At 51.1% G+C, this 15,466-nt stretch overlaps 1 protein-coding gene and 1 long non-coding RNA gene across 2 annotated transcripts; both read right to left on the bottom strand.

Annotated features, from left to right (window-relative positions):
- Positions 1–4,914: 4,914 nt before the first annotated feature.
- Positions 4,915–8,048, bottom strand: LOC141022212 (uncharacterized). Its single transcript, XR_012183511.1, has 3 exons — positions 7,676–8,048; positions 6,510–6,581; positions 4,915–5,181 (listed from the first exon to the last, which is right to left on the bottom strand). It is a non-coding gene; the product is annotated as an uncharacterized lncRNA (long non-coding RNA).
- Positions 8,049–12,437: 4,389 nt separating this feature from the next.
- LOC109755258 (uncharacterized) lies at positions 12,438–13,597 on the bottom strand. The gene has a single exon (XM_020314165.4). It carries the CDS (start codon positions 13,456–13,458, stop codon positions 12,811–12,813), a length of 648 nt encoding a protein of 215 aa, XP_020169754.1. The 5' UTR covers positions 13,459–13,597; the 3' UTR covers positions 12,438–12,810.
- Positions 13,598–15,466: the final 1,869 nt, after the last annotated feature.

Raw genomic sequence — 15,466 nt, 5'->3', positions numbered from 1 at the left:
ATTTTTTATGCAAAACCAACATAAAATGAAAATAATTCTGGGTAGCATATGCTCCCTGATAGAACAGTAAAATCAAAATAAATAGGAAATAAAATTTAAAAATTCTGAACTTTTTTTTGAAAATATTCATACTAGTGTGGCAAGTGTGCTTGACAATTTTCATGCCATATGGGATAGCGGTGCTTCGTCTAGGGTGCAGAAGCATGTGCTCCCTAGAGCCAAACTGAATATCCGAGATGATGCGCATGTGCTTGAGCAAACTCCACTACACATTACACAACAGAGAGAACTGTAAACTGTAATCTACATTTCGGCCGCCACCTACACCTAGTCTACAACGGCCTTAGCCCCAGCCGTAAGATAACGAGTGAAGTCTGAAATGAAGCTTGTGGTTGTAGACACGGTCGCAAATGAACTCCGACCTCCAAATGTCGGAACTCCGTACCATGAACTCTTTGATCCCGGACTTTTTTACTCTTAAGCTTGTTTTAGGCCAGGATCTACTGACATGGCACCGTTAGAGGGTGGGATTGCAAATTGATAGTACCACCTGTGCTCGGGCAATTCTCTTTTTAACAACGGATGCGGGTGAATTCAAACCCCTCATATTCCAACTCAAGATCGCACAAGTTGTGCTATTCATTGGGCACAGTTATCTCCTTCGACAGTAATAACAATCTTCGACAATTAACATCGCTAAAAATAGACAAGTACACATCCAAGCTTGTCGGGGGACGCCGCCGACCACCAATAGGCCCCAAACCTCGACGGCGCCAGCTACACCACCTACCACTACTGATACATATAGAAGAACTAAACCCAACTCTACACAATGGCCTCCTCAGCAGCAGCATCAGGTCCTGCCAGGCTAACCGCGACCCGTAGCGCGTCCCTGTTGAGCCTGGTCAGCTTGGCGACGACATTGATGTCGTCGTCAGTGAGTGCCTCGTCGAACCTGTGGATGAGGGCCTCGTCCGCCCTTGCCGCCATCTTATCCTTGGGACCCAGCAGCCCTAGCCCCTGCACCAGGCGAAGCATGGCGCGATGGGCCACAGGGGTGGTGTTGTTCTGCGCGGCCTGGTGCGCGCTCTGACGTGGCGGTGGCACATATGTCGCACGATGTTGGAAATATGCCCTGAAGGCAATAATAAATGGTTATTATTATATTTCTTTGTTCATGATAATCGTCTATTGTTCATGTTATAATTGTATTATCCGGAAATCGCAATACATGTGTGAATACATAGACCACAACATGTCCCTAGTAAGCCTCTAGTTGACTAGCTCGTTGATCAACAAATAGTCACGGTTTCCTGACTATGGACATTGAATGTCATTGATAACGGGATCACATCATTAGGAGAATGATGTGATGGACAAGACCCAATCCTAAGCATAGCATAAAAGATCGTGTAGTTTCGTTTGCTAGAGCTTTTCCAATGTCAAGTATCTTTTCCTTAGACCATGAGATCGTGCAACTCCCGGATACCGTAGGAGTGCTTTGGGTGTGCCAAACGTCAATACGTAACTGGGTGACTATAAAGGTGCACTACGGGTATCTCCGAAAGTGTCTGTTGGGTTGGCACGGATCGAGACTGGGATTTGTCACTCCGTGTGACGGAGAGGTATCTCTGGGCCCACTCGGTAATGCATCATCATAATGAGCTCAATGTGACTAAGGCGTTAGTCACGGGATCATGCATTGCGGTACGAGTAAAGAGACTTGCCGGTAACGAGATTGAACAAGGTATTGGGATACCGACGATCGAATCTCGGGCAAGTAACATACCGATTAACAAAGGGAATTGTATACGGGATTGATTGAATCCTCGACATCGTGGTTCATCCGATGAGATCATCGTGGAACATGTGGGAGCCAACATGAGTATCCAGATCCCGCTGTTGGTTATTGACCGGAGAGGCGTCTCGGTCATGTCTGCATGTCTCCCGAACCCGTAGGGTCTACACACTTAAGGTTCGGTGACGCTAGGGTTGTAGAGATATGTGTATGCGGAAACCCGAAAGTTGTTCGGAGTCCCGGATGAGATCCCGGACGTCACGAGGAGTTCCGGAATGGTCCGGAGGTGAAGAATTATATATAGGAAGTCAAGTTTCGGCCACCGGGAAAGTTTCGGGGGTTACCGGTATTGTACCGGGACCACCGGAAGGGTCCCGGGGGTCCACCGGGTGGGGCCACCTATCCCGGAGGGCCCGTGGGCTGAAGTGGGAAGGGAACCAGCCCCTAGTGGGCTGGGCGCCCCCCATGGGCCTCCCCCTGCGCCTAGGGTTGGAAACCCTAGGGTGGGGGGGGGGGGGGCGCCCCACTTGCCTTGGGGGGCAAGGCATCCAGATGGGATCCCTGGCCGGCCCCCCCCCTCCCAGGGGGCCTATATAAAGGGGGGGGGAGGGAGGGCAGTAGCACAACAGCCTTGGGCGCCTCCCTCCTCCCCTGCTACACCTCTCTCTCTCGTAGAAGCTCGGCGAAGCCCTGTCGGCATCCCGCTACATCCACCACCACGCCGCCGTGCTGCTGGATCTCCATCAACCTCTCCTTCCCCTTGCTGGATCAAGAAGAAGGAGACGTCGCTGCACCGTACGTGTGTTGAACGCGGAGGTGCCGTCCGTTTGGCACTCGGTCATCGGTGATTTGGATCACGGCGAGTACGACTCCGTCATCCACGTTCATTGGAACGCTTCCGCTCGCGATCTACAAGGGTATGTAGATGCAATCCTTTCCCCTCGTTGCTAGTATACTCCATAGATGCATCTTGGTGAGCGTAGGAAAATTTTAAAATTATGCTACGATTCCCAACACACGAGACTTAGGCGGAGTGGAGCGACGCTTGGACGGCAGCGGCCTCACTCAAGGGCCTCCCAAATCTCTTTCATTTGATTGAGATTTGTCCGGTGGATACGAAGCACTTTCATCACCTAAGGTACCTCCTCACTTCTCCTCATTTTGGTTGGTTGGAATCATGTATTTTTGTTGGATTGGCTCACATTCTTTGAAACACTAGTTCAGCATTATGTTGTGGTGAAATCAATTTATATGATGCATTTAGGACACCGGCGGTAGGGTGGCTACCGTAGAATTTCCAGTTTTGTTGTGTCACAGGGCGATTCTGCAATGTCTGGCCACCAGCTTACCGCCATGGTCCCCGACGATAGGCTTTCTTGGCGGTAGGATCGAGCGCCCTACTATCAGGGACCCTGGCGGTAAGGGCCTTTGCCACGTAGGCGGGCGCAAATGGCCGTCTGCAGCTTGCCGTCATGCCTATCGCCAAACTTTACGGCGGTAGGCTGTCCAACCCTACCGTCGACCAGTCTGATGATAGCAAAAAGGTCAGATCGATCCTGAAATACTTTCAGGGGTGGGGGGTTAGACCCGGCAAAACTTACGGCAAAAAGGTGAAAACACGGAAATTGGCCACTCCTAGATGTTTGCCATTGCTGTTGCTGGCCCTCTCCGGAACCAACCAATTCTTTTTTTCTTTCTTTCTTTCTTTGTTTCTTTCAGGATTGGTCGACGTTCCATCTGCCAACCCATGCATACACATGTGACACGACACCAGCGGCAAAAGTCCTTGTGGCGGTTGCGCACATGAATCAATGTTTGGCGCGCACACACGCACGCACGCCAAACATGCAGGTTCGGTTCAGGGACGACTGAATTTGTACGACTACTGGATCTACTCACGGGAAAGTGACAAGTGGTTGCAGACTCTAGCTGTTGCGCGGCGTCCGCGACGGATGGCAGGTGTGCTCGGGGCGGGGCAGGGCTTCCAGGCGTTGACACTACGTCAGAGTAAGTAAGGTACTCCACCTCCTACGCCGGCATCATAATGTAACCGTGGTCCTACATTCTACTCTAGTATAGTCCCATATCAGCAGTGGCTTGGCTTGCAGAGCCGTATCACTAGTCATCAGTACCCATTTTTTACAATGAGGTTAAACCCTGGCCCGTGCATCGACCGATGCAGGTAGTCATCTTTATTAATTATTTCACAAATATCTGACAAGAACATACATCAATCCATCTGAAGCCACCCCTCATATCTACAAACTCGATAATGCGAAGTGCTCTCACTCATCATATCTAAAACCGGTGCCGTCGCCGATCCATCCACATAACGTATTGGGACCAACAGCTGGTGCGGCCTACCTAAAGCGCACATCACATGCATATGTTTTACAAGCCGCCGCCATCATCGGACCACTGACCCATCTTCAGAAGAGAGATCCGCATCATCCTTGCCAGTCCACACATCCGTCGACGCCACCACGACGCCCAACAGTGCCATCGCCCTGCGCTCGTCCTTCTAAACGCAAAGATTCTGGAAGATCTGTCGTGCGCAGCACCTGCCAACTAGGCATGACTTAGCGTGGCACCTGTCAGCCAGACATGACTTGACAATGCCCCCGAAGCTCCGTGCAAGACAAAGCCGCTCAACCTCCTGCCTCTGTCCTCCAGCGCTGCTCCACAAACGATGCTCCCAAGAGATAAATGGCACCGTGGTACCGCCATCGTCCGATCTGGAAGACCAGATCCTAGGGTTGCCCCCGAAGCAGCACGAGTGAGTCGATAACAGTTACACGACGATGCCTTCATCAAGGTAACAGTGCAAAATGCCGTCATCGCCCGCCAACGGCTCGGTTTTCACCGGCAACTATGTCTCCCCGACTCGTAACCGGGACAAGATAACGAATCTCGAGATCCGACCACCCACCCACATGCCGACCACCTCTGGCGGAAGAGATGACCACCACCGCCAACTGCACCGGTCAGAACAGATTTGTCCGGAGGTGCCGCCGCTTACAGAGTGTGACGCCTCCGATTCAATCGTACACTAATCATGCACGCAAACGTGTACAATCAAGATCAGGGACTCACGGGAAGATATCACAACACAACTCTACAACATAAATAAGTCATACAAGCATCATAATACAAGCCAGGGGCCTCGAGGGCTCGAATACAAGTGCTCGATCATAGACGAGTCAGCGGAAGCAACAATATCTGAGTACAGACATAAGTTAAACAAGTTTGCCTTAAGAAGGCTAGCACAAAAGTAGCAACGATCGAAAAGGCAAGGCCTCCTGCCTGGGACCTCCTAACTACTCCTCGAAGCCGAACTCCATGTAGAATAATCCTCGGGATCTCTAGCTCCTGGACTCCAGCATCTGGTTGCGACAACCAGGTAGAATGGAAAGGGGGAAAAGAGGGAGAAAAGCAACCGTGAGTACTCATCCAAAGTTCTCGCAAGCAAGGAACTACACTACATATGCATGGGTATATGTGTAAAGGGCCATATCGGTAGACTGAGCTGCAGAATGCCAGAATAAGAGGGGGATAGCTAATCCTGTCGAAGACTACGCTTCAGGCAGCCTCCATCTTGCAGCATGTAGAAGAGAGTAGATTGAAGTCCTCCAAGTAGCATCGCATAGCATAATCCTACCCGGCGATCCCCTCCTCGTCGCCCTGTTAGAGAGCGATCACCGGGTTGTATCTGGCACTTGGAAGGGTGTGTTTTATTAAGTATCCGGTTCTAGTTGTCATAAGGTCAAGGTACAACTCCGGGTCGTCCTTTTACCGAGGGACACGGCTATTCGAATAGATAAACTTCCCTGCAGGGGTGCACCACATAACCCAAAACGCTCGATCCCGTTTGGCCGGACACACTTTCCTGGGTCATGCCCGGCCTCGGAAGATCAACACGTCGCAGCCCCACCTAGGCTCAACAGAGAGGTCAGCACGCCGGTCTAAATCCTATGCGCGCAGGGGTCTGGGCCATCGCCCATTGCACACCTGCACGTTGCGTAAGTGGCCGGAAGCAGACCTAGCCTAGCAGGCGTTCCAGTCCAATCCGGCGCGCGCTGCTCCATCGCTGACGTCAAGAAGAGCTTCGGCTGATACCACGACGTCGAGTGCCCATAACTGTTCCCGCGTAGTTGGTTAGTGCGTATAGACCAAATGGCCAGACTCAGATCAAATACCAAGATCTCGTTAAGCGTGTTAAGTATTCGCAAACGCCGACCAGGGCCAGGCCCACCTCTCTCCTAGGTGGTCTCAACCTGCCCTGTCGCTCCGCCATAAAGTAACAGTCGGGGGCCGTCAGGAACCCAGGCCCACCTCTACCGGGATGGAGCCACCTGTCCTTTCAGCCCCCTCATCAGAATCACTTGCGGGTACTCAACGAGCCGACCCGACTTTAGTCACCACATGTGTCATGTATATAAAGTATATAGTATATACCCGTGATCACCTCCCGAAGTGATCACGGCCCAGTAGTATAGCATGGCAGACGGACAAGAGTGTAGGGCCACTGATGGAACACTAGCATCCTATACTAAGCAGTAGGATAGCAGGTAAGGGTAACAACTGTAGCAACAATGACAGGCTATGCATCAGGATAGGATTAACGGAAAGCAGTAACATGCTACACTACTCTAATGCAAGCAGTATAGAGAAGAATAGGCGATATCTGGTGATCAAGGGGGGGGGGGCTTGCCTGGTTGCTCTGGCAAGTAGGGGTCGTCGTCGATGTAGTCGATCACAGGGGTATCGGCATCGGTCTCAGGGTCTACCGGAAAGAAGTAACGAAGGGGGAACACAATAAATAACAGAGCAATCAAAGCATCACAAAGCATAACATGACAAACGCGGTGCTAGATGTGCCCTAACGCGGTAGTAGGTGATATCGGCAAAGGGGGGAAACATCCGGGAAAGTATTACCGGTGTTTCGCGTTTTCGGACAGGTGAACCGGAGGGGGAAAGTTGCGTGTTTGCTATGCTAGGGATGTGTGGCGGGCGAACGGGCTGCGTATCCGGATTCGTTGGATTTTTCTGAGCAACTTTCATGTAGAAAACATTTTCATCCGAGTTACGGATTATTTTATATTAATTTTAAAAGTTTAATGTTTTTCTAGATTATTAAAAAACAGAAAAAAAACATTTGTCACCTAGCTCTATACTAGCCTGAGTGTATGACCAGTGGGGTCCAGGAGTGGTCCAGTCAGCAGAGTTGACCCAGTCAACATTTGACTAGTCAAAAGGTAAATAGTGTTTATATGGGTCCCGGCTGTCATTGAGTCAGTGTTTATTAGAGTTAATTTAAACAGTGTTTATTTAATCTATTTAGAATAACTACTAAGTGGGGCCATGTTGTCAGTGACACAATGGGTTTTGATTAACTTAAATAATTTTTAGTTAACCTAAGCAGGCTAATTAGTGGGGGGGGGGGGGGGGGGCACATGACAGTGGCTTTAGCCAACCACCAGCGACCGACGTGCACACGCACGAGCGCACACAGAGGCGCGCCGGCGGTCACGGCGCCGACCAGATGAGGCACGGGCGCGCTTGGGGAAGAGCGACAAGGAGCAGGAGCAGGGCAGAGGGCGGGGGCATGCGGGGCAAACGGCAGCGGCGACGGCGCCGCAGACGCGGGAGCTCAGGCCGGCGTGGTTAGGCGCGCGCTGGGCGCGGTTAGCGCCCGACCTGGGCGAGGCAGGCAGTGACGAGCGCGACTGCAGACAACCAAGGACGTGGCGGGGGCGAGGGGCTGCGTGCGTGGCCACAACACGCATGGCACGGGAGGGCGCACGGTGCGGGTTGCGGGGCGCGCGACTTTCGAGCGCGGCCGATCGATGCGCAGGGGAGAGGGAGGATGGGGCTCACCCCCATTGTAGTCGAGCGGGTCGGCGAGGCTCGACGAAGCCGACGAGGGAGAGGTGAGGAGGCGAGGCGACAGGGTCCGGCGCGTCGAGGCGGCGGGGGCGTCCAGCGAGGCGACGCCATGGAGGAGGACGAAGTCCCGGCGGAGCGGCGATGCATCAGGGTCGGGCGACAGGGCGGCAGCGTCGGAGGACGTGGAGGCGCGAGAGGAAGGGAGCCGCGAGGAGGAGGCCGGCGCTCGGCGCCGGCGGGCGGCGACTGTCCTCGGGCGCGGGCGCTCCGAGAGAAGGGGAGCGAACAGGGGCGCCCCTCCTCCGTGCGTATGCGTGTGTGTGTGGTCTTCGTGGGTGACGGCGCGGGGAGGGAACGAGGGAGAGTGGGGGAACCGGGGTGTAGTGGGCTAGGGTTGCGGGGTGGGGGGTTATGCAGGGGCGCGACTGGGCCAGCCTAATGGCCTGGTGCCCTGCTGGGCCGAACGGCCCAGGGGAGGGGGGGGGGTCTTGCTTCGTTTTTGTTGCTTTGTTTTGTTTTTGTTTTACTTTTCTTTTTTCTGTTTATAGTTTAGAATCTAATTATTTTAGTTTTTTTAAAACACACCTTTAGCACCTAGATTAGCATATGAAGTTAGACCAGGGCCATAGAAAGTTTAGTGCCAAATTAAATTAGTTAAATGTTATATTAACTATAAAAGGTATTTACTTAATTGTTTTACCTACTGTTTTAATTATTGTAGAGCCTGTAAACACTTCGTCAAAGTTTGGTTTCACGACCACAATTACCTATGATTTATCCGACACATTTAGAACATTTTTGTTTTAGCGTTTGAAAACTTTTTCTGTTCGCTTGATTTTGAATTTGAATTTGAATCGGTTTTGAACTAACGCAATATTAGCAACAGTAATTCGAGGTGACGTGGCATCATTCACAAAGCTTTACTGTAGCTTAATTATCCGGGCGTCACACAGAGACAACACTTTACACATAATATAACCATGGTCGTAGATTCTACTGTAGTATAGTATAGTCCCATATCAGAAGTGGCTTGGCTTGCACTAGAATGTAGCGTGAAAATTGCATCACGATGACAAGACTTTACAGTAGAATATGTAGGCAACCAAACTACTTGACAATGTCGTTTTTTACCTTGTTTTTTCGTAATCAGGCCTTGCCCAGCCTGGCTCGTTTTCCTCCTCTCAGAGCATCTCCAATAGATGGTCCAAATGTAAAAGTATCTAACTTTTGGACCGTCTCGGGCAAAAAACGCTACTCAAAAAAATTTGGACCGCGGCCTCCTCGTGATGTAAAATACAACACCTCGCGGTGCAAATTTACATCACAAGGTGCATCTGGTCCAAAACTAGCCGCCGCCCGCGAACGCCCAACTGCCACTTCCTTTCCTTTCCCGTTCGTGCCCGTCCGCCCGCCCGAAGACCAGCCGGCCGGAATCCGCCGCCGCGACCGCCCAAAACCTCGCCGTCACTGCCGCCACCACCCCACATCCTCGCCGCCGCCCTCCGCCGCCGTCGCCCCGGTCGCCTCCCTCGCCGGTAGCCGGCTCGTAGCCGCCTGGACGCCGCCGAATCGGGAGGCAGCCGGCGCGGGATTCGGCGCCTCAGGCGGTCCGGCTGCCGCGGTAGGCCCCCGCCAGGTCTTAGGCTGCCGCCGACCTCCTCCCCATCGGCCGTGAACCTGTCCACGGCCGTTGCGCCGGCCGCACGATTGCCGCACCAAGCCCTCCGCCCGGCTGCCGAACTATTCTTCGTCGCCCGCCGAGCTCCTCTTGGCCGGCCTCCAAGCTCATTTCTTATCACCACCGCCGTACGGAGCCGACCGCAGCAGCCAATCCAACCGGTGGCCATCTTCTTCCACCGCGTGCACAAGGTGTTCGACGGAATTCCCCAAGGTAAAAAAATGACGAAACTTGATGATTTAACTTGGGACTGGATAGTATGTTTGACGGTTGTTGTGTGAATTGTAGATGAGCTCGGTTGACTCCTCTTTCGTGGATGATTCATCGTCGGACGAGGAATTTGATTTGCATGAAGAAGAGGAGATTGCTATGCTAGTGGCCATGCACAAGAGGAAGAAACCGAAGCACGGTGGTTCCGTTTATGGTCGTGCGTTCATTTGAAGAGAAAGATCCTTTGGTACATTATGACTGCTTGCGTGATTATGCATAACATGATCATTGAGAACGAACGTGGAAAAAAAAAATTAGATTACAACTTCTATCAGTTGATGGGCATTCGTGTTAACCCCATGCGCAAACAGGAGCGCACCAGACGTTTCATGAAGGTGTACAGCAAGATTAGAGACACCGATATGCATGACCAACTCCAGAAAGATTTGATGGAAGAGCATTGGAAATGGCATGGCGAAAGATCCGCATAGATTCATTATTTGTTTGTTCAAAACTATGTTGTATTGTGCAAAACTATGTTGTATTTGTGTTGCATTTCATCTCCCGGATCTGAAAAACTATGTAATAATTTGATATTGTAGGCATGAATTTTTTTATGTTGTTTTAAAACATGTTTTATACAATATGTGCGGCTATACAGTGGCTGGACAGCTGGCCGGTTTTGGACCATCTATTGGAGTTGCTCTTTTGTACCATGAATTTGGACCATCTGTTGGAGTTGGCCTTTTTCCGAAGCTCCAAAACGTAATTTTTGACGGTCCAAATTTTACATCTCCAGTTTTGAACCGTCAAAATTTGAACCATCTATTAAAGATGCTCTCAGCCAGGCCGTGCACAGAGGCAACCAAACACGCTCCTAGTGGCTTGGCTCTGCTTGCAGTAGAATGCCGGCTAGGAGTAGTGATGCTTCTCAACGTAGGAGGTTACTTTGATGCGCGCGCCGGCCGGAGTTTATGCGAAGCGTCAACGCCTCGATGCCTAGAGCACGCCTTCTGCCGTCCCTCGCCGACGCCGCGCAACTGCTAGAGTGGTGGGATTATATCAAATCGTCCGAAAATACTTGTTATTAAAATGGACAAAAAAAGATGTATCTAAAACCAATATACATTTAGATACATCCTCTTTTATTTATTTTGATGACAAGTATTTTTGGACGGAGGAAGTATCAAAGGTGCCTGTCTGCGTGCACTTGTCACTTTCCCGTGAGTAGAGTAGAGTAGAATACAACTTGATTAGTCCTAGAGTCGGACCTGAATGTTGGGTTGGCAGCACAGTCAACAAACAGCTCACCGTGCGTGCGCAACCGCCACAAGGACGGAGAAAGGAAAAAAAAAGGACATTTCGCCGCTCGTGTCGTGTCACATATGCATGTGTATGCATGGGTTGGCAGATGGAACGTCAACCCAGGCAGGCAGGCAGGCAGGCAGAAAGAATTGGTTGGTTCTGGAGAGGACCAGCAACGGCCCACCTCGTCCATGCAATGTTTTGTTGGTCACCTGTACCCATCACTCCTTCCGTCGCCAAAACTAGTAGTAGTACTCAGCCGGATGCTCCAAACGTGCCTCAAACCCAGCCCGCCTCCTTAAATAGGCCTCAAATGTTTGGATTGATCAAAACCCCTAATATCAAGTCCAAATATGGAACGAACCCGAACACGCTGTCACGTTGAACTGACGTCGGGGTTCCATGAGGAATCGCCCGGAAACCCGGCGGTCAGATGATCGTCTCCTCCGGAAATGAGGGCTCCTGTCTTTAGCATGGAGTAGGCGGAGGCCAACCGGCGGTTCATCTGGCAGAAACGGGCGGCGAACAATGTCCTCTTCGGCCGCCACAAGAGTTAGAGTTGTGGTTGTCGCCCATGTACCCGGCACCGGGCACGCAGATGATGGACATCTTGGACGAGGACTAGGCTAATTGATCTACATAGTATGTATAACTTTTTTTTTCTTTGCATACTTCTGTATGGATTTATGATTTCGGGTATAATGTATCCGGATGCAGATGAGCAAATTTAAGTCTTGACTGGTCAGTGTCCATGGGCGTTTGAGGTTTCGAATTTGCCTACAAATTTTCTAAGGGCTAGTTCTTTTGCTAGTTTTTTTTAGGCTTCCAGAATAAGCTGCCCCCTACCCAGCTTATTCTAGAAGCCCAACCAAAATTTTCGCCTACTAGTCAAATTTTAATTACTAGGCTTGAGAAAAAATATATTTGGGTTTCTATAATAAGCTAGGTAGAAGGCGCTTATTGTAGAAGACACCAAAAGAACTGACCCTAAGTACTCCCTCATTCCTACCACGCAGCTGACACCAAAATAAGCTAGGTAGAAGGCAGTATAATTTAGGACGTTGTGTGACACTATGTTAGTGTAGTGTAAAAAACGTGATATATGATGGAACGAAGGGAGTAGTAATGTAGGCGCAAAGTTTGGTAGACACACTCCAACACAAATCAAAAGAGTAGGAAATGGAACAGCTTGATCGCTTTGAGTAGAAATGCCGGGATGGACGAGAGGTGCGTACTTTGCACTTTGACGACGCGTCACGTTGGCCTCATTCCTATGGAGCGGAGCGGCGGGCAACCGACAGCGAGAAAATAAACAAATCCATTCGGTTTATTATTCAAGTCTGTCCACAGTTATCTCAGCAGGCTCCAGATGCTCCAAGCCAACCACCACGCAGCTGCGGATGCAGACAGATAGATGGATTGAAGATGAATGGTCCACCTCCACCTCCACTGCTGTTCCGATCTGCTCAACTTGTGGATCTGGGAGCAAATTGAACCCCAGTGGCAAGCAAAATGCAGTGTATAATTGTTCGTTCGTACTCCACCAGTGACAAATTGTCAAAAAGAGTATAATGCAATGTCTGTAATTTCTGTATCTGTATGTAGTATACAAAAAAGAGAGAACAAACTCTAGTAAGCAGTATCATTTTCTCTTCCACCACATCAATGGTTATTGCTCTCCTCGATACATCTCAACCTCCCACTAATCAAAGAATAAGTATTTATGTAATAATCTCCGAGCCCCAAGCCAAGATGAATCTAATTAATCAGAGTAACACAGATCAAAATAATACGTACTGTATGTGTGTGGCCTGCCGGCCGGGCACATTGACAGATCACAGAGCCAGGATCGCATCTCCAGTCGTCGATCTCCATACCATACGCGGTAGCGCTCATCTCCGGTGGACGGACCGACGGACGGAGCGGTCGCCGATCAGACGAGCTCGAGGCGCGCCGAGTAGTCGGCGTACCTGGACCGCCGGATGTTGGCCTGCCGCTTCCGGTACACCACGCCGGCCAGGCACAGCACCGCCGCCGCCGAGAACACGCCCACCACCACGCCGGCCTTCTTCCCGCCGTTCATCTCCTCGCGCCCCTCCGCGCCCTTCTGCGGCTGGGCCTCGGCGCCGGTGTCGGCCTTCACCTCCATCGCCGCCGGGGCGGGCGCCGGGGCCTGCCCCTTCTTCTTCCCGCTGTAATCGTCGTCGTCGCCTCCCTTGTCGGCGGCGGGCGCGGGGGATGGGGCGGAGGCGGCCGAGTGCAGGGACGGCGACGGCGCCGGCGAGTGCGCGGAGGAGGGGGCCTCGGCGGGGGACGTCTCGGTGGGCGCCGGAGGGGACGCCGCCGCCGCCTTGTCCTCGCCAGGGGAGAGCGCGGCGACAGGGGCAAGGGAGGGGGGCACAGCGGATCCGTTGTCGCCGTCTTCGGAGTCGGCGTCGGGGCGGAGGAGCGGGGACGCGGTGGGCGCCCCGGACGACGGCGGCTGCGAGATGGGGCTCTGCGCGGCGCACAGCAGCGGCGCCGCCACCACCACCACGAGGAGGAGGAGCAGCAGGGCGGCCGCGCGAGGCAATGCCATCATGTCTCTCCTGAGATCGGGAGAGAGGGAAGGAGGCGGTGGCGGCGAGCCGGTGCGGCGGAGGGAGGCAGATCTGGGATCGGCGGCGAGGTTTGGCTGGCTGGGTTGGTGGCGCGGTGGGGAGGACGGATATATAGGTGGTTCGTTGGGGTTGGCGGCCGGTGGCAGGAAAGGTGTGGATCATTGGTTTGACTGCGACGGATCAGCGGCGGCCGACACCAGTGCGGCGAACGAAAGGACACGTGTACGGCTGAGATTGCGTGAACCATGCTCAACGATGGCCATGTGAGTTTGATTTGCTTCCAAGGAATTCAGTTGAATTTGGCTCACAAACCGCGTGAGGCCTCTAAATTTTGCCTCTCAAACAGCTCATTGCTGCTCACCGTACCTTGCGCCATGTGTAAGTAACTTGGGACCTCGAGGCATAGCACGGCTCGGGGCGTCGACCTTTTCAAGGCACGATGAAATCTTAGGCGACTTAGATTCAACAATTTGAACCGGGGCCGACAATTCAACCAGTCGAAACTCGAGTCGCGACGCTCATAATTTACACACACACACACACGATGAATCTAGCGGTGTCCAAAAGAACTTAGAGCTTGATTGGTTTGGCAACGCCAAAAAATTGGCAGCCGGTTTGTTAGGCTCGCATTTCTGGCAAATCTTCTACTAATCAAATTGTAGGATGTTGACAGTTTTGTCAGAGCTTTACCGAATTTTGGCTCCAGTTCACTGAGCCTATTACCGTCTATCCTATAGCATGTGGCCAAAGGGGCCGCGCGACATTCATCTCCGTACACCTAATTGGAAGAACAACATCAGCAGGAAAATGCCCAAATAGTTGCTTGGTTTGAGGACAATTTTTTGGCAACTCTGGTAAATCGGCTGCTAATTAGTTGGGCTCCAACTTTTTTTTGGCAATTCTTCTCACCACCAACTTGCCAAAATAGTAAAATGTTAACAAGTTCGAGATTTGCCAATTTTTGGTTTCAAAAGCAACCCCTTACCATATATCCTCTAGCGCGTGACCAAAGAAAACACGCTGCATCGTACGGTACACCTCTTGCTTGTAATGGTAAAAGGAAGCGAATGGTTCCTCAAAAAGGAAAAATGATGTGAATGGAAAGAGATACAAATCAAACTCCCTGAGGAAGTGAAAAAACAACATCAACGGCCAACACTAGTGTAGCGGAAGAAAGGACAGGTGGACGGTTGGGACGGCGTAAACCAGGCTCAACAATGGCCATGTGAGTTTGATTTGCTTTGAAGGAATTCGGTTGAATTTGGCTCACAAGGCGCGTGAGGCCTCCACATTTTGTCTATCAAACAGCTCATCATTGCACATGGCCATATGCCATGAATTTTGGCCGACCTTTTCGAGGCACGAGAAAATCTCAAGCGACTTAGATTCAGCAATTCAACCGGGCACGCGGGGATATCCAAAGAAGTTAGAGCTTGCTTGGTTTGGTGTCAACTTTTTTTGGCAACCCTAATAAATTGGCAGCCGATTTGTTGGGCTCCAATTTTCGGCAATTCTTCAAATCAAAGACTAGGAGTCAAATTTTTTTGGGAACCCTTATAAATTGGCAGCTGATTTGTTAGGCTCTAGTCTTTGGATATTCCTCTAAGCAAACACTAGCCAAAAATTGTTAAATGTTGGCATTTCCTTAGAAACACTAGCCAAAATTGTCAACAACTTAACGCCTATCCTCTAGCATGTGACCAAAGGCGAATTCATGGTTGTACACCCATTATACTTCCCCCGTCCTAAAATTCTTGGGATAATTAGATTTATGCCCCTAGTTGTGTCCCACTCGTTTGTTTTACCCCTAATTCCCAAAAGTCACCGGTTCTGTCCAAATCACTTTGCTCCTCTTATGCTTTTGCCCTTTGACCGTTTGATCGTCAGTTTGAAAACTTCATAACTAATTCATACTAAATCAGAAAAATGCAAATAAGATACCAAAATGTTCAGAAAAATATCACCTATATGTCAGTGTCATTTGCATTC

Source organism: Aegilops tauschii, chromosome 5 (genome assembly GCF_002575655.3).
Source record: "Aegilops tauschii subsp. strangulata cultivar AL8/78 chromosome 5, Aet v6.0, whole genome shotgun sequence".
Taxonomy (NCBI): Eukaryota; Viridiplantae; Streptophyta; class Magnoliopsida; order Poales; family Poaceae; genus Aegilops; species Aegilops tauschii.
Note: the sequence above shows the minus strand (reverse complement) of the source record. Positions and strands in the feature narration are given on the sequence as shown.